Source organism: Podarcis vaucheri (genome assembly GCF_965113315.1).
Source record: "Podarcis vaucheri genome assembly, chromosome: 6".
Classification (NCBI taxonomy): Eukaryota; Metazoa; Chordata; class Lepidosauria; order Squamata; family Lacertidae; genus Podarcis; species Podarcis vaucheri.
In genome coordinates, this window is record NC_138764.1 from 72,950,816 (window position 1) to 72,969,780 (window position 18,965).

Genomic DNA, 18,965 nt, shown 5'->3' on the forward strand with positions numbered 1-18,965 from the left:
CACAGATGGAAGGATAGGGTAGTGTATGGAAAGGCCCAGAAGTTCTTGTTCTCTAGTGACTGTTCCGCATTTGACTTCATTTGAGAATTTGTGGGCATTTCAATGGAGAAGATGACCTGACTCCTAAGGGAAATACTAATTATTCAAAGAGAAGAGCCAAGTAGAGATGCTTAGAAATAAATAAAAGGACACATATACCACTCGCAGCTACAGTGGGCTTTACTCTCCCTGCCAAAATCTTATATTTCACATGGAAAATTGGCAGAAATTCCTGAAGTCATTTTAAAATATTTTCATCTAGATGACAATTTTAGAGCAACGATGCACACCCTCTCCACACACAGACTACGGTATATCCAGCTATTTCTGACCACCCCCACCTGAAAATCTCAGATAAAAATGATGTGCGATGCAGACCACTCTGCTTCACTGCCAAAACAGGGACCTTGTTGAGCCTCTCAGGGTCTTGGAAGTGTCTTTCATAAGCTGGGAGCTGGGCTTGGGCGCTAGGAGCATGTGCGGCCTGCAGCAAATGGCCTCTTGTGTGAGTCGGGCGAACTGTGCACATGATGCATGGATTCCTGAGACTGTGCCTAGCCCCCAGCATGTGAAAGGCATTACCATGTGTCCAGATATCTGAACTGGGCCAAGCAGTAGAGACTGATAAAGTGGTTTAACTGAAATCTTGGGAAAATGGGGTTCACATGAACATATGTTTGGGGAAATGGGAAGAAAAGGTTACACACAACTTGGTGTTTCTCTCTCTCTCTCTCTCTCTCTCTCTCTCTCTCTGACACATATGCACACATACACACTTGGGTGCACACTACACTTTCCCTAAGTTCTCAAACCTTTGAAGAAATTTTGATGGAACAAAGGCTCATGAGGTACATAGCATTTTAGAAAACACGTGCTCTTTCACTAACCTGTTCTTTTTGAAGGCCTACTCTCACATGAAACAAAACAAAAGAACCGAATATTAAAAAGGACAAAATAACAGAGTTCTGACTCCTAAAATGGCAGCTTGCCAGAAATGGGATCCATATATATAAATATTCCAAGGATGCAGCTCAAGGCCCCAGTGATTGTGATGAATCAAGACTGCACCATAAAATATTTCCCACCGACTGGCTGGTTTAATTCCATCAGATTATTTTTCTCCATGCAACATTTTTAGTAGAAATAAATAGAAACAATGTAAAACACAGAGGCAAACAGTAAACTAACTCCTGAGGTATTTCAATCATACAGTGTTCTTTTTCACCCACAATGCATCTTGGACAATAATAGCATGACTTGGTCACACGTAGGACAAGGACCTAACTGAAATGCCCTGCTGGAAGCCAGCCTCAGATTCTCAGAAAGAATTGGTGGAAATAAAGGGTGTTGTATTGCTACTTCTCTCATTCCAAAATCTTGACCCCCCCCCTCGGTTTACCAGAACCCCAGGGACAGGATTTCCAGAAAGGTCAGTGCATGTTAGCCAGAGAAGCTAGCTTTTTCACTGGCATCACCTTTATAAAGTGGCTCCTATGCACACATAGTCCCAGGAGACTGAGCAGCCTCTGTTCAAGCAATAAGTCTGGGTCAATTACCTTCATTCCTAAAACAGGGATAAGGCAAAGATAGACCATTTGACATTTACTTTAAAAACTAACCTCTAAAGGCTAGTTTGCCAGCCACATCTTACTGTGCTACAGATGACATGGAAGGATGCTCACAGCATGCTGTGCTTTAACCACCCAGAGTTTCTCATTTTTGTCTCTAGTCCTTTCCAAACAATCAATTTTTTAGCAAAATAAATGTCCAGGCTTGGATTCACTGGAATGCTACGTAATATCCTGGCAACACAAGGATTCTCACATGAGCAATGGGACTCCCCCCCCCTCTTCCCTCCTACCCTACCCCAACTGCCCAACTGGAGCAGATTTAGGGAGGACATGGGATACACATGGGGCGGGAAGGGGGAAGTCCCATTGTGCAAGCGAGAATCCTTTTGCCACAGTTATTACCAGTTTGTTGCACAGAGTTCAAACAGCTTCCCTGTAGCTTCTCAGCATAACTGCTTCATGGAACCAACTGACTGTTGTCTGAATCTCATTAATGCCAAGTAACCCAATGCCCACCTGCTCCACTCCATGTCTGCAAGATCTCGGGAACATTTATTTTAAATGTAATTTAAAAAAACTGTTCAGTGTCCTCATCAGCTGTGCAACTACAATACTGCAGTGCTCTTTCAGTGCTTGTTTAGTGCTGTTTTTTTTAACTGTTTCTGTGCTAAGCCAGTGCAGAAATGCTCATGCAGCAAACAAAAAGTTGTGAACAGCACCATGCTTATACCCTGCAGCAAATCTATGATCCTTATTCATGAAGGCTGCAGTCATATGGAACAGAGAGACACAACTGTAATGTCTGAATAAATGTGTTTAGGACTGTGTGGCATGGGTGTGACAGAATATGGAAATATTAGTGCACAGTTGTGAAAGGCACAGTTTTTACAGCCAAAAGTTGGAAGGTGTGGTATAAACATTAAAGAAACCTGTGTGATTATGATGCTAGGTACCCAATGTAGTTGGGAGCACAGCTTTTCAATTGTGCAGAAAGGACCTTTCCTTTTGCGGATACTAAAAATAATTAAATCAAAAGGCACAAAGTGGTGTTTATTAGAGAAAACAGCGATAATCAGGAAGTCCAGTGTATATAGAACAAGGTTAAGCTCCTCATCAAGGACAACCTGAGTTTTGAAAAAGGAAAAAAGAGAGAGGTCCTTTTCAAAAACATTGCTGCACAGGTCTCGCAAAAAGTTCCCTCGTTCCCAGTTAATTCCATTTTACACTTATTAATTGATTTGACTGGATGCTGCCATCTTTTAAGAAAAGCCTCTGCTTTCTTTTGTGCAGGTCAGAGTGTTTCCCATGGAGCCTTCAGGGATTAAAGACAATTCTGCATGTGACAAAGAAAGCTACCGAAACTCTCCAAGGTGAGATGTCCAGGAACAGAGCCAATTGTGTATCATTTACTTCCAATCCAATTGGTTAAATGTAGTCACCTTTGGACACTGTTGGATAAAAATGAGATGGCTTATCAGCAATGAGGAGGCCACTTGGAAAGGGCTTTAGCCTGGGTATGCACCCAAGTGTATATATACTGCAGGAATGTGCATGCAAAAATACAGACACCCACGAAACATACATACAATCATATGGAGTACCATATATACAGATATCTGTGCAGCTGCACCACATGCATCTGTGTGCCTACAAACAAACACACATGTACTTGAACATGGAGATATAGGCACTGATCACCTGCACACATGTGCAAAGTCATGTTTCAAATAAATTTTAGTTTCTAATGCTGCCACTGCATTGAAGAAGACATTGTTATGCCCATCCTATTTGTTTGCATCAGATTTCCTCGTCTTAATTTAAATGCAAACAATGTAAAACTCTCACGCTCACCAAACATCTACCTCTCATTCTCTCTCTCTCTCTGTCAGTTGGTTAACGCCACTAATTAAAATGGTTACAGTTGTTAAGCTGAGCGGACAAGTGCACTTGCAGATTCATCCAGAAGTCCTCTGGTCCCTGGTCCCTAGGATGAAGATAATGCTACGAAGCAAGAGTTCTAGAGCATGTCTCTTGTGTTCCGGATTGCGCAGCAGAGGACCATGCTGAAGACCATGCCAAAGATCTGGAAGACAAGGAACGTATTTTAAAGGATGCCCAGGAAACGCAGGGAGATTTTTGTCACTATGCCTGGCAGCTCAGAGAACTTTAGTGATTGCTCTCAGGCAGATGTGGAGAGACGAGTCATCAGAGAGGAGCATAATCCTTAATGTGAAGCAGGGCATGGCTGATATTGCTTGGAGCAATCCTCACAAATCCAAATTTCTGTTAATTTGATGTGTGTTTCTGCCCATGTGATGACTTAGGTAAAGGTAAAGGTACCCCTGCCCGAACGGGCCAGTCTTGACAGACTCTGGGGTTTGTGCGCCCATCTCACTCAAGAGGCCGGGGGCCAGCGCTGTCCGGAGACACTTCCGGGTCACGTGGCCAGCGTGACAAAGCTGCATCTGGCGAGCCAGCGCAGCACACGGAACGCCGTTTACCTTCCCGCTGGTAAGCGGTACCTATTTATCTACTTGCACCCGGGGGTGCTTTCGAACTGCTAGGTTGGCAGGCGCTGGGACCGAGCAGCGGGAGCGCACCCCGCCGCGGGGATTCGAACTGCCGACCTTTCGATCGGCAAGCCCTAGGCGCTGAGGCTTTAACCCACAGCGCCACCCGCGAGCCAAACTAAAATACAATGCTAGTTGCATGAAAGCATTTGAGATGCACATTTAAAGAATGCAAATAGCTGCTGGGCGGTGGGGGTTAAACCATGCTAGGGAGGTGGGGACTTAATATTGTCATTTATACCACAATCCTGATGAAACTATCCCATTCCTTGAGCTGCTATTAGTCCTGTGAGGGAAACCTCTGTTGGCTTCCCTCTGAGGCATGGCAGCAGCTTTGGGGGAGAGGACTATTCATATAAATTGTGGTGTAGGGGAAGGGGTTAAACCACACTTTTCCATCTGCCATGTCTCAGTCCTACTCCCTGCATTGCCTTTCTACATTTGAAAAAAAATCATGCACATTGCTTCCTCTTATGCAATTAAGGCCACATTTATTCCGGCCCTGAGGATCGGCTACAACTGTCAGTCTTGTGTATAATTATTATCACTTATTTCATTTATGAATTGCTTTCTATGAGGCATCCTGTAACAATTTTCAAATATGCACACACACAGAGAGAGAAAGAGTTCAAAACAACAGTACAGACATAAAATCAATTTAAACTGATATAATGCTGACACCTAGAGGCTACATGGTACAACTTGCTAAGGAGCCAGCATCAGAGCAGGGAAAACAATGTTCTCAGCAGAATGCATTGAGTCAGGCCCAACTAGACATGAACAGGGCATCCATTTTGTTGTTCATATGTCTGCCCCACTCATGTGCAAAATGGGGTGTGTACAAGTGGCTTGGGGATCTAATTTTAATAGGAGTTACTTCCAATATCAGAGCTGACCCGGGGAGAAAGGTGTCTGAAGCAGAAGAGTATGAAGGGCTTGGTGCAGACATGTGAATAATCAGGGCTGCCTCTGTCATGTTTTCCCTGGACTGCCATTTGCTCTGATTTAACTCCAAAGAGCGTGTTTTCTGGAAGAAAGAAGCAGCGCAAAGGCAAAAGTGCTTGGACCCATGCCAAGAAAGAGCAGGCCAAGTGGAAGACCACTTGGATCCATACTTTCAAGGCACAGGACAAGCAGAAGTGAGGACGAGCCCTAAGTTCCACACATGGGACATCTACATTCATACTCTGAGCTCCTCAGCAACCTGATTTCCACTGGCTTGGAAGGACCTGGGGGATTCGCAAACACACGGCTAGCAACAACAGAAGCAGCAGCACCAGTATTGTCATCAGATAATTACTCACCGTGATCCCAGCAATTCCAATCCCAACAATGCCAACTAAACGAAGATTTGTGTCAATGAGAGTCTCGATTTCAGTCAGACAACTCTGTTAGAGACATGAAGGTGTTGACAATGCTTTATACATCAAAGCAGTCTTGAAGAGCCCTTCCGGTTTCTACTAAGGACCAGTTAACACAGTTGATACAATCTTGGCGGCAACCATGGGGGAAATCTACCTTAGTAAACCCCTTTCCTCTTCACAACTTCTGCCCTTGACTGTCCTGTTTGGTGTAGGAATTGCCTTCCCACGTTTGCTTCCTCTGAGCTACCCTTGAGAAGAGTGGCTTGAGGAGCTTCGTGACAGCAGCAGCAGTTCTCACCCATACCTCACCAGCTTTGTCTCTCTGCTCCATCTTGCCTTTCTTGTCTTTGCTGTGGTTGGGATTCTGGTTTTTGAGGCAACCTAGCACACCACTACAGAAGCACTGGCTTGAACCACCATAATCTCCTAAATGTTTGATATTTGTGTTTATTGTAAGCCCAACTGGACCTCACATCACCACTCTAGAATGCCCGAGCCCTGGGCCCTGATGACTTTTATTAAAACTATACAGTACTCTTCATTTAAGATCATACACATATTCAATCAAGGCCTACTCAGAGTAGATCCACTGAAAGTAATGAGCCTAAGTTAGCAATGTCCATCAACTTCAATAGGTCAACTCTGAGTAGGAATAGCATTGAATAGCACCCATAAAGTTTTACTGTGATTTTGATGTTGCTCTTCTTATAATTTGCTTGGTGAAACCTGTAAACAAGGATCAATTTGCTGCTGCTGCTGCTTCCTTCTGACAGGTACAAACATCCAAGAAGCAATCTTGGGCATACCAGGTACTTTACTTCTCTCCTTTCCTTATTGCAGCTTCTCCTAGTTATTTCCTGTTTGGTTTTCTCACAAAGATGTGTGGCATTTGTGTGCCAAGAATTGAAGCAGAGAGAGGAACAGTGCAGAGGAAGGGAGTCGGTGTGCCACAAATTGCATAATCTGAATCTACACCACAACGGCAAATGCTACGAATAAGGTATGCTGCTTAATTTCACCCAATACAGAATTAAGACCTCCAAGAGGATTCATGGCTTACCTAGGTGGAACCTGCTATGAAAGTTTGGGCACCTTTATTTAATTCCGCCAGGTTCCATCAGATTCTGCTAGGCCTCTTGTTTGTCAAGAGACCTTTAAGGACTGCACTGCATGGGTTTACCCTTTCCTGCAATGCTGTGGTCCTAGGGAAAGTCCCCTCTCCCACAAAGCTGCCATTTGCCCTGGGAAGAAGCGCAGATAAAAACAGATAAATGTATTTCATGTGTTGCCTAATTTGGCCTTATTTCTCGGTGTGACATGGAGCAGGAATACATGTGAATCAGCAAGCAAATATCAAGGATAAGGAAGCAAGCAGGCTGCCAATGAATTTGCTCTCCCTTCATTAAGTATTGCTTGTGCTTTGCAGTGGTATTGTTCAGATCTATAAAGGTGCCCAGAGTTAGCACGGTTGACAGCTGCTGGAAAGTCAGTCCTGCTGGCATACTCCTCAGTAGCATCTCAAATGACTAATGGAAAGAAAAAAGACCAGTGCCAAATGGCCCTTGTCCAGAGCATTTCATCTGGCTTCCCACCAGCTTCTCTGACTTACATGTCTTATCACATCCCAGGGCTATTTTTTGCAACATCTCCATCAGAGCCACTTACCCTGGGCTGTTCAATGTCTTTTGGACAGGTGGGCTTCACTGCAGCATCGTTTCCTCCTCTCCCACAGCACTGAAGCTGGAAAGACAGAGATAACATGTTAAAAAACAACCACCAAACACCAGACAGATTTTTTAAATAAAGAAATCCCCCTCGTAAATAATAAATTTATTTATTATATTTATGAGTCAGTCCATAACAGTGTTCTCTCATCAACTTGTAAATTCACATTAAACTCTTGTTCCAGGCTGAAGTTTCATACGCTCCAAAATATACTTGCACCAATAATATTGCCCAGAGTCTACCCTTCTACTACTGTTCTTTTTCTGTTTGTTGTGCATCTCTTTGATGGAGTACTACCTCCTGAACCCTTGGTTTAGTGCCAACAGTGGGGAAACCTTCATCTGAGCACAGCTGTAGGTTGGACATGATGATAGTTTAAAGAGATTTGAAACTGGTCTGATGTGTCCATATCTCCCTGTGATGTTTCCTCACTGGCTTCTGTAGCACTGAAAATGCAGGCAATATTAGTTCCTAACAACATCCTTAGTTGGTACAGCAGTAACAGAGGTTAGGCCAAAGGTAGTGTCTCCAACAGGCTCCTTAACTAGGAAATTAATTGGACTTCTAAGCAGACATGTTTAGCATATTCTTGTTAAAAAAATTTTTTTAGCAGTATTGCCGGGGGGGGGGAGTGGGGGGGGGAGAAGTGCTGAAAATCTGCTGAACCTGACAATTTGAATGTATTTCATTAAGCTCAATTTTCAGCAGAATCAATTAAGCTAAGCGAATTCAAGCACAACCATGCAAACTAAAGGACTTATTGAAGTCAGGGTTCACATACTATTCCAATCTGTATGCAAATAGAAATATCTGCTTGATTAGGCCATTTTTATCTAGCTTTCAGAATTGGCTTATGGCAGATCCTTACCTAACTCACAGGGTTATTGTGAGGATTTTTTTAAAAAAGAAATTACGCACCCTACCTTGAACTAGTTGGAAAAAAGGGCAGGATAACAGCGTAATAAATAAATGTAAATAAATAGACCGAAGGTCTTTATTGTTAAAGGTGCTTAAGCCAGATGCCATAGGGAATCTTGCCCACTTCCTGTGGAATGGGAAATTCAGGTACTTTAAGTAAAGAGCACTCACCAGGTCAGAGCAGTGAAGATGAAGCAAGCCTTAACCTCCATTCCAGTATGCCTGACTCAAAGCCTTCTTTTGAAACTTCATAAAGGCAGCCTTGATAAGCAAAAGATCTGAATTCAGAAGTTACTCACTGCTTCATGGTACTGGATAAGGGTTTTGTTGCTTGTCCCCACATTATTCACAAAGTCTTCGTAAGCTTCCTCATAGATGTGCTGGACCTCTTCAACAGCCTGCAGTAAACCAGACAGACAACCTCAATGAGATCACGATGGTGACAATTGGAGGGGCTATTCTGCAGTTTCTTGGCTTCCCTCTAGGCTCTTGGTCCCTCTACTACTTGGCAGGAAGGAGAGATGAGTGAAAAAAAGACAAGCAGAAGGGAAGAAATCTGACTTTACTGCATAGCTTTAAAGAAATGTAAACCCAGGGGCACAGCATGACCTGGGGGCTGGACTTGGCTAAGAAGGTACCAAAGGAGAAAGGCTAAGCAGGAATTTGACCACCTTTTGGGTTGACAGATTTCCTAGAATCATAGAACTGTAAAGTTGGAAGGGACCACAAGGGTCATCTTGTCTGACCCCCTGCAATGCAGGAATCTTTTGTCCAATGTGAGGCTCAAACCCACAACTCTGAGATTAAGAGTCTCATGCTCTACTAACTGAGCTATCTCATATGGAACACCACCACACTCACAACCAAACATGTTAAGTGAAGCCAATGGGTGAAGGGCAAGAAAAATCTGCCAGGGCACTGTAGTTTTGTACTTGGGGTAATAAACTACTTAATATGCATTATGCAAGTAAGAAATGTTTCCACCGGCAGCAAACTTGAATTTGCCATTGAGAAAAGTCTGCATGTGTTTGCTTAATTCACACTTTAACGTTTTTAGGTGTAAACCTTCAAATGTGCTGGAATCAATGGGATTTCTACACCCATGACAGCTCCATGTTCATCTGGTTCTAACCTCCTCTGTTTATCATCAAAGACACATTTACCTTTTGTTTGCTTTATGCCTTTATAAACTACTCGTTAGCATGAGACTCTGGGGATAGGGTGGAGCACAGCAAACATTGAACTCACCGCTTTCTTGCCAAGAAAAGCAAAAACTCCTGCCGTGACTTCAGCAGCAAAAATCACCAGCAAACAGGTAAAGAACTGCAAAAGGATGGAGACAGGATTACAGGCTTAGGTCGTACAACCTTCTCCTGATGATCTGCAGTAAATATATTACGAAGGCCACAGGGTAAAGGGGAAGGGCTGTGACATGTGCTTTGCACGCAGAAGGCCCCAGGTTCAGTTCCCATCATCTCCAGGGAGGGCTGGGAAGGACTCCTGCTTAAGAGCCACTGTCAGTGTCGAAAAAATTGTGCATTATGGCCCAATGCTCTGACTCAGTATAAGATAGCAACCTATGTATGTCCAAAACAGAGGAAACCCTGTTTAATGTTGATTTATTATGGAGGATCTTAAATCATAGTTTGATCTTGGTTTAGGATTCTAGCTAGTAAACTGACATTGGTATAGATCCTCCCTTTTCAGATGTAACAGGGAACTCGGGTTTTAAGAAATCTAGGATGGAAGTGTCAAAGCTGGAGTGTGAAGGGAAGGGGGAAAGAGAGGACCTCACACTTACTAGGTGTTTTGGTTCTGCCACAAGGCTAAAGGGGTAACAAAATATTATGTCTGAAAAGCCGTAATTTCATTACTTACTGCTCCAAGCAGGCACTGAGATTCTCGCGCAGCTCCACAGCACCCAAAAAACCCCACGGTCATCATCAGCACGCCTGCTCCTATTAGCACATAGAGTCCTACGGGGAAGACAGAATCATTAGAGAAAGAATACAAGGAACATCTCTCCCATGTCATTTCCTACCTGTGTATTAGGATGGTTCTTGTCTGCCTCCCCTCCCTCCCCAAATGGGACTGTTCCATGCAACCCTTTTTTGGCACCAAGTAGGCCAATGATGTCCTGGGTTACTAGAGCTGCATCAAGCATCTTCATTACATGGTTTCTGTTGTTTGTTTGCTGAAGACACACTTCTTTATCCTAGCCTTTGATAATTGTAAGACCTCTATTAGTTTGATTTAAATTGTTTAATTGGATTTCAATACAGCATGACTATATGATTATCACCTCTTCTGGGGCTCTGTGATGAAAGGCAGGTTCTCTTAAAATACAATAGATAGGCCCACTCCTTGGCCTAAGGATGAGCTCAGAAGTTTCCCTTCTGCTTTAGACTAACTGCTAGTCTGAAACCCTGACACATTGTGATTAGTCTCAACTATAGTCATTGAAACAAGCTAACTCCAAACCTTAGCTTATGAAGCTGGCTTGTGTGTTTTTTTTTGTTTGTTGTTGTTTGTTGTTGTTGTTTATTTAAAAAAACATAGTTAAAATTAGCCACAGTTTAGGAATTGGATGCAACATTAAACTGTGGTTAATAAAAAGTGGAACTGGAAACTTTTAATCACCTCTTTGGAGCTATGCTGGAGAAGAGAGAAGCAGCATGTGATAATAAACGAATATTTATTGTTGTGTTTGAACTGGGTGTATAGGTCCATCCTGTCTAGCATTTTGTTCCCACAGTGGCAGCCAAATGCTTATGGGAAACATACAATCAGGACAGTTAATAATTTTATTATGAATATTTATAACTCGCCCTTTGTCAATACAGATATCTGGGTGGGGTACAAGATAAAGGTGTTCAGAACAGAAAGACAAACAGAACATGAAGGCAACAGCCCTTAACAATAAATTTCTTCCTAGCATCTGTTGCGTTTTCTTCCTCTATCATTTCCTGTATCACAATCATAACATATCTGTGTGCACTTGAGCCTCATTCTATATGGTGGCTGCTTCATAACTGTAATGCAAATTAACCCACTGTATATACATTAGCATATTTGCATTATTCTTCTTATTAAAGAATTGAGGAGCTTTGCTGTGGAATTCCAGAATCTTGCCTTGAATGTGGGCTCTGAAAGGGCATCTTACAGGGAAGAAGGGCATCTACAGGGAAGTTTGGGTTTGCTAGTTTAAGAATTCCATGCAAGGTATCAATGAAACTTCTACAAGTTACCAATGAAGCTTCTCCAGGTGTCACAGATAGGGAGAGTTGCTATGGTCCTTTTGCAAAGAATTCCATATGGCAAATGCAATATCCAGACTGGCCTTGAAACAGTCCAATTTCCTTAAAAGTCGGCATTCTTCAAAGCAGCCCCAGCAGTACACTTCATTGTCTGGGACTGCTGAGAGTTGCAATCTAAATTCTGGGAAGTCTATGGAGGTTTGAGAAAACCTCTATTTAGGATAGAACTTTTCCTGTGGATGAGCAACTGGAACTCTATGCCCATAGTCAAGAGAAGCATCAGCTGTTATCTCCAACAAATGAGGTAGGACAGAGAGGAACTTGGAAGATGACAGTGTGTTCTGCCACACACCAGCATGCCATTCAGCATGCCTAGGAACCGGTCCTATTGTTTGCCAGCATTGTTCACTTTCAGCTAGCCAATTCCAGAAGTGTAATAATGCTCCTCCCTGCCACCCTCCCTGCAAAATATGGCTCAGTATGAAGTCATTGGGTGGATTCATGCTATTTCCCTGGATCAGGCCAGGTAAAGGTTGTAGCTCCACAACTGATATTCACCCTCTGAGAAGTGTGTGGCTGCTCAGACAAGACCTTCCGAGTGCTGAGATGCAATGCCAATGATGCTCCACCAGAGGGCAGCAGAAGCATCCATTAGGCTCCACTTGATGCTGCCCATTAAGGCACTATTTTCAAGGCTTTTGATACAAAAATGTTTTCTGTTTCTTTAGTTAAAAACCCAAAAAAGTTGTTTTAGAAATAAAGCACACCATGTTTTCTGTTTCTCCAGAAGCATGTGCAGTATATACCCGGGACCTGACATATACTATGTTCCCTTTTTTTTGAAATTTCAGCTGCTTTTTGAAATTTTAAACAAAAGTTTCCCCAAGAGAAGAAGTTGCTTGAACCTGAACCTTCAAGATATATTCTCTTGCAACAAGACGGATACCTTTCTGAGAACACTGCGGTTTCCAAACCATTCCAGGAACGTGATTTTGGCAGGATCATCACATTCACATGATTTGGGCTGGTCACCTCTTTTCTCCCTCTCCACAGATGTTAGATGCCTTTTCTCTCCTAATGCCACTTCTATGTCAGTATTAGATGTAGTGCCACCCTGTGCAAATGTGCAACATATTTTCAGAAGTGCATCTGTGGTGGGGCAGTCATTGGCATCACTGCAAGTTGCCTGGATGGGGAGGGGGCAGGGTGGCAGTGAGGTCACGATTGTGCAGACACACCAGTGTGAGCACTGGATTGCCCCACTGGTGCACCCACACAGGCCTGGCCCCCAGGCTCATTGTCCTATTACCCTGCCCTATCCCCATCCAGGTAAATGCCAGGGAGAAGGATGTCCTCCCTTCTTCGGTAGTCTAAATGCCAGAGCAATGATTTCATAAAATAACACCCTAAAAGACACCTGCTTCTTGGGAGAAAAGCGATGACAAACCTAGACAGCACCTTAAAAAGCAGAGACATCACCTTGCCGACAAAGGTCTGTATAGTTAAAGCTATGGTTTCCCCAGTAGTGCTGTATGGAAGTGAGAGCTGGACCATAAAGAAGGCTGGTCACCGAAGAATTGATGCTTTTGAATTGCGGTGCTGGAGAAGACTCTAGGGAGTCCCATGGACTGCAAAAAGATCAGACTTATCCATTCTGAAGGAAATCAGCCCTGACTGCTCACTGGAAGGACAGATCGTGAAGCTGAGGCTCCAATACTTTGGCCACCTCATGAGAAGAGAAGACTCCCTGGAAAAGACTCTGATGTTGGGAAAGATGGAGGGCACAAGGAGAAGGGGACGACAGAGGACAACATGGTTGGACAGTGTTCTCAAAGCTACAAGCATGAGTTTTACCAAACTGCGGGAGGCAGTGGAAGACAGGAGTGCCTGGTGTGCTCTGGTCCATGGGGTCATGAAGAGTCAGACACGACTAAATGACTAAACAACAACAACAAAGCCACTGTGACCACCACAAACTCAATAAACCCACTTATTACATGCATTGTCCTTGAATTGGGCCCTGTTTCTGTGACTGTAAGTTTAACTGTAATTTGTTCAATTCTAAATTGTAGTAACCCACCTTGGAACCTGCTGGTGAAGTGTGTGAAATAAGTGTAATAATAATAATAATAATAATAATAATAATAATAATAATAGAGGGAGGCTAATTCATATGGTTGACTCATGAGTACTTCAGGCATGGGGTTCAATGTGGCCCTCCTGGGCCTCAGGACTTTCCTCAAGTCACCCATTTGCTCCCCAAGCTGCAAACCCACTGCTTCACCCTCTGAATCTTTTTGTCTGGTTGGAATGTATCCTTGGAACTCTGATATGCTTCTTGCTTAGCTGAATGGAGGGGGCAGAGGGGTTGTGAGGTTGTGCAGAAACTAGCCCCTGCTGAGGGATGCCATACCTGACTTATACCAACCCCTGAGTTAGCTATCTCTGGGTGGGCGAATAATGCATGTACCCAAGAGTGCTCCTGTCCCTCCCTTCCCAAGTTTGATACTTGATTCCCAGGCTGTTTGATCATCTTGCCTGCTCTCTCTTTACCCCACAATGTCCCTTCTTGTAGTGACCAAAACGAATCCATTGGTGGCCACCATCCCATAAGGTACCACTCTCTGCCTGCTCAGTACAGGGGGAGAAAACCATGCCAAGGTCAATGCTGATTGTACAAAAATAAAATTGACATTGATGCTCTGACCACTTTCACTTCTAGCCCCTGCCCAACACGGGCATGTGGCCCTCAGATGCCTGCCCAGAAGGAAACATGGCCCCCATGCTAAAAAAATTCCCCAGTCCTGGCCTAGCCCTTGGGACGTTGTCTAGAGGGAAAATGCTGGAGTTGGCCATCCATGGCCTAATATGCTATGAATTATAAAACCAGCCATGAACCAAGATGACCTTATCTTGCTTGAGTAATGTTGAGTGCATACGTATGTCAATGAGGGCTTTTAAATCTCTCTCATTCATATTTTCCAGCTGGTCAGCATGGGGTGGGGATGTACCAGGCTCTGCTAGATCTTTGCAAGGCAAAGGCCAAGCCCTCTTAAAGAGAAATGTGAGAAGCTTTTTCATTTTTCACCCTTGTCCAGGAAAGCCCTTCAAAGGGCAGGCAACACAAGGGAGTCTATTCAGTGAGTAAGGTTAGAGGTGCTTCCCCTTAACATGCCTTAAAAGGGAAGCTTTGCTTAAAGATGACAGTTCAGCCGAGTGAGTCACACAAAGTGAAGCACTAAAAGCCACTGAAGCGAGGGCAAATTGCCCAGCAATTAGGGCGCTGTGGAGTGGCCAGGGCCTGGCATCCTGCCTCAAGGCGTCATAGCTTATTGAGATAAAGAAAGCAGCCAGCTTTGCAGGAAAGCTCCAGGCTCAGACATTTGTGGGCACAGAAGTGAATGAAGAAGCAAGAGGCAACCTTTGGGAGGTAGCAAGGCCTACAGCTTTATGAACTATTGAACAGGATCTGCAGGGAGCAACAACTTTGCTAGCTAATTTACAGTGTGGGGATTTCCATTAAGGGACGACCTGTTCCGAGTAACCTCTATCCTGGCTCTGAACCAGAAGCTGTCAGGGCACTGCCTCTGCATCACCATCCCTACACCACTCATAGTGCACTGACGGATCCTTTGCCTGACTCATACATGCTCTTGAAGTAGCCAGCTCTAGGGGGGTGAGCTAGGCGTGTCCCCAAGAGAGTTCCTGCCCTCTACAGCTTGAGGGAACCCCACCCCTTCATTTTCAGGGGTGACTGCTTTCTCTTGGAACCAAACGAACGCATTTGTGGCCACCCACCATCCCATAAGGTACCACTCCTTGGACAGTACAGGATAGACAAGATAAAAAACAAAACAAAAACACTCCAAGGTCAATGCTGATTGGAGGGTGGAATTCCGACATGGTCCTTAATGACCAGCTCATCCTGCCATGTGCCAAGGGATAGGGTGTCTATGCATGCACCAAGATGCTTGGCAACATTTTGACGGCCTCCTTCAATTGGATTTGAACACCTGTAGCCATCTGGCTGACCTGCTGAGAGCCTGAGGGCCCTGCTCTGCCTCTCTCCACCTGGCCTAAGGTGGGGCCTGACAGGCTCTTAAGGACTACTGCTGCTGCTGCTGCCCAAGAGGACTGGGGTATTTGGGGGGGGGGGAGTTTTGTTGGGAGTTTTTCGTGCTGTTACTGATACTGATTTTTTTGTATCTTTATTTTTATGTGGAAATTGTTCAGCTTGGTTATGTAGTTTTTGATGTGTTTTATTTATTTTTATGACTACAGTGGTACTTCAGGTTACATACGCTTCAGGTTACATACGCTTCAGATTACAGACTCCGCTAACCCAGAAATAGTACCTCAGGTTAAGAACTTTGCTTCAGGATGAGAACAGAAATCGGTGGGGTGGCGGCAGCAGGAGGCCCAATTAGCTAAAGTGGTGCTTCAGGTTAAGAACAGTTTCAGGTTAAGAACGGACCTCCAGAACGAATTAAGTACTTAACCCGAGGTACCACTGTACCTTGCTATGTTTGTAATTATGTAAATTGTTTCGTATTGTAAGCCGCCTTGAGCACTGTTTAAACTGTGGAAAGGTGGCAAACAAATAAAATGATGATGATGGCTGGCATTGGCACTTTGTCCCACCTGCTTGTCAACATGCCCTCACCCCTTCATGATGCGCAGGCTGGGGCAGGCGCATCCTTGGTAAATCCTCCAGGGTCAAAGGAAATTGCTTCAAGGGCACCAGTTTTCCACCTCTGGTTTAGACCATGCAAAAGACACTACAAGGAGTTAGCCAGGGATCCGCCTGCTTAGTTCTGCCTCCTATGCGGCAGCTGCTCTTTCGCCTCCATTTTGCTCTGAGCAGTAAGAGAGCTCCCTCTGAGCATGGTGGTGGTGGAGGTGACAGCAGCCGCCTCACAACATGGCTCAGCACCTAGTAACAAGGGGGGGGGGGAGAGGGCTTTTTGTGTGTGCGATGACCATGAATGAACAGGGTCTTTGTCTCAAGTGGTGAATGCAGAATTCCATCTCTCTGCGTTGCTTATGGGCAGAGAGGACTTTGCAGCTGCAACTTGGGTGGGGGTGTTGTGTGTGCTGAGGACACAAACTGGCTCTCTTCCAGGCAGACAAGCTGTACATTGCTTGTTCCTTCTCCTCTTTGGGGTCCTGTCTCTAAGGTGACATGCAAACCTTCAGCCAGTGTTCTGCAACATAATTAACCTCAGAGGAAGTTTACTTGTTTATGCAGCCGGCGTGAAACGCGCTCGAAACCCCACAGCACCAATAACACCCTGCCTAATGATGTAACTCCTTTCCAGAACAGTCCGTGACTGCTACCATTGTAAAAGAGCCCAAGTTGGGAACAGACAATTCTTTGCTAGACAGGGAGCTTATGGTGGTTTATGTTCAGGCTGATTTTGAAAATATCTACTGTATCATCATTATGTAAGTTTGGAAGGAAACATCCACAGAAACTTTTAATGAAGCTTAGTTTCCATCTACACAACACAAATTAGACTTGGGAGTAAGTAAAAACAAAACACTTGTAAGTTTCATTAGTTTAAATGTGCTCGTGGTCATTTTGTTAATTGTGTGCTACTTTTGAGTTGTATCCAGTGCAGCTCCAAGTACAGTGGTACCTCGGTTTACGAACATAATCCATTCTGGAAGTCCATTCTTAAACCGAAACCATTCTTAAACTGAGGTGTGCTTTCCCTAATGAGGCCTCCCGCTGCCAGTGCCCTTCCACTGTTCGGATTCCATTCATAGACTGACGTAAAGATCGCAAACTGGGACACTACTTCAAGTTCGCAAACCGGGACACTACTTCTGGTTTTGTGGAGTATGTAAACTGAATTGTTCATAAACAGGACTGTTCTTAAACCGAGGTACTACTGTATTTCATTCTGTCAGCTCAAGGATTCCGCTCATGCAACCCAGCTCTACCTCTTCCCCCTGTGCACCCCTTAAATCTGTTCTGACTTTCCCCCCAACCCCATTAGGCACCTGGAAGCATGAGAAATAAAGTTCCCACCTCCTTGCCAATGGGGCTTTGCAGAGTAATGGGGTCACAGCCACAGCCCTGCCACTCATGGTGGTCACAGCGGAATGTGGGAAGGGGCAGGCCAGACCCAACTGCTGTATCAGCTCCTGGTTGGCACAGTGATCAGGCCCAATGCCACTGCCATAGTGAGACAAGCTTAGGATCCCAGGCAGGCTGAGCACCATGCCCTCCCGACCCACAAGAGGGTGGGCAGCTTGGACTGCATGGAGCTGGCAGGAGGTCAGATTTGTAGGGAGAGCTGGGTGGAGAGAGACCTCTGTGCAATGCAACACACACACTGGTAGAAGGAGGGTTTGGATTGCTCTACCCCAAAGAAATTTCAGTAAAGCTGTCATTATATCACTCAATAAAAATGACAATAGAGTACAGTGAAAATAGACACGAACAATCAAGACAGCCATAAAGATTCAGCATAACCATATTGATTGTTCTGTGCCTGTTTTAATTGTGATTTTATATATTGGTGTTTTTTCATGGCAGTGCCGTGAAGCTAAGGTTTGCAGGGAGCCGGTAATGTAGAATAGAGAACTGTGACCAGTATCTTGGAATATTTGTCTCAGCAACAAACTTCCTCTTTTTACTGAGTAATTTTTCAGGCTTAATTATCAAGAATATTGGTCATGTTCAGAGCCATAAATAAGGTTCCCAGTGACAAGTCTACTTAGCCAGATATTAAGAAGAAATTAAGTCTCCTCCCATTTGAATTACAACTCAGGAAGTAAATGGTTCAAGATAATTACAAACAGTAATTAGACAATTGTCCACCCTTCCTTTCTCTTCTCATAACTCCTCATCAGTGAAATTCAATTTTCCACTCTCTTATTTTTACTGCAAAAGCATTTGGAAGCTTTTATGGAATCAGAACACAATCCACAATCGTAATAAAATATTGTGCAAATGCTTACTCTGTTACTGCTGTACATTTATCCTAACAAATGATTTAGGATTTGGAATGCAACGCTTCCAAAAAACAGACCGCAGTATCTGTAGTAGGCACCATGCTTCAGTGTATGTTAAACTAGAGAAAACAGAGGATCAAAATGGATTTGAGGGGTTTCTTTATTGTTCTCTGAAGAACTTTTGTGCCCTTACTGAGGACTGGTTTAATTTAAATTACTCAATGTGGTGCAGAAAGACATGGTGAAAATGGTCTGATTTGCATAGCAAGACACTCAGAGCAGGTGATTTCACCCTGCTGCCACAAATCTTTTATGATGCATGAAGTAACTTAGTGGAAAAAACTGTATGATCCCTGTGGTGAGCTGCTTCATATGAAAATGTCACCAGGTGATAAACACAACATGGAATGGCCTCCACACAGCAGCAGAAAGTTGAAAAGAAGCCCTTCTCTCCATTATGGGAAAGTAGAAGAACAGACACTGGCAGCTATAATGGTGCTTAATCATTGTGTGCATGAGACATAAATGTGCAGAGTATCCACTTTTCCAGGCTGGAAC

At 44.1% G+C, this 18,965-nt stretch overlaps 1 protein-coding gene across 1 annotated transcript in view; it reads right to left on the reverse strand.

The window, feature by feature from the left end:
• Positions 1–1,218: 1,218 nt before the first annotated feature.
• TSPAN2 (tetraspanin 2) overlaps positions 1,219–18,965 on the reverse strand; it is a 69,824-nt gene continuing 52,077 nt past the window's right edge. The window contains exons 3-8 of the mRNA XM_082227454.1: positions 10,066–10,163; positions 9,436–9,510; positions 8,487–8,585; positions 7,210–7,284; positions 5,485–5,568; positions 1,219–3,693 (exon numbers count right to left, since the gene is read on the reverse strand). Coding sequence (XP_082083580.1) covers positions 3,628–3,693; positions 5,485–5,568; positions 7,210–7,284; positions 8,487–8,585; positions 9,436–9,510; positions 10,066–10,163 — 497 coding nt within the window. The 3' untranslated portion in view covers positions 1,219–3,627. The remainder of the gene's footprint in view (positions 3,694–5,484; positions 5,569–7,209; positions 7,285–8,486; positions 8,586–9,435; positions 9,511–10,065; positions 10,164–18,965) is intronic.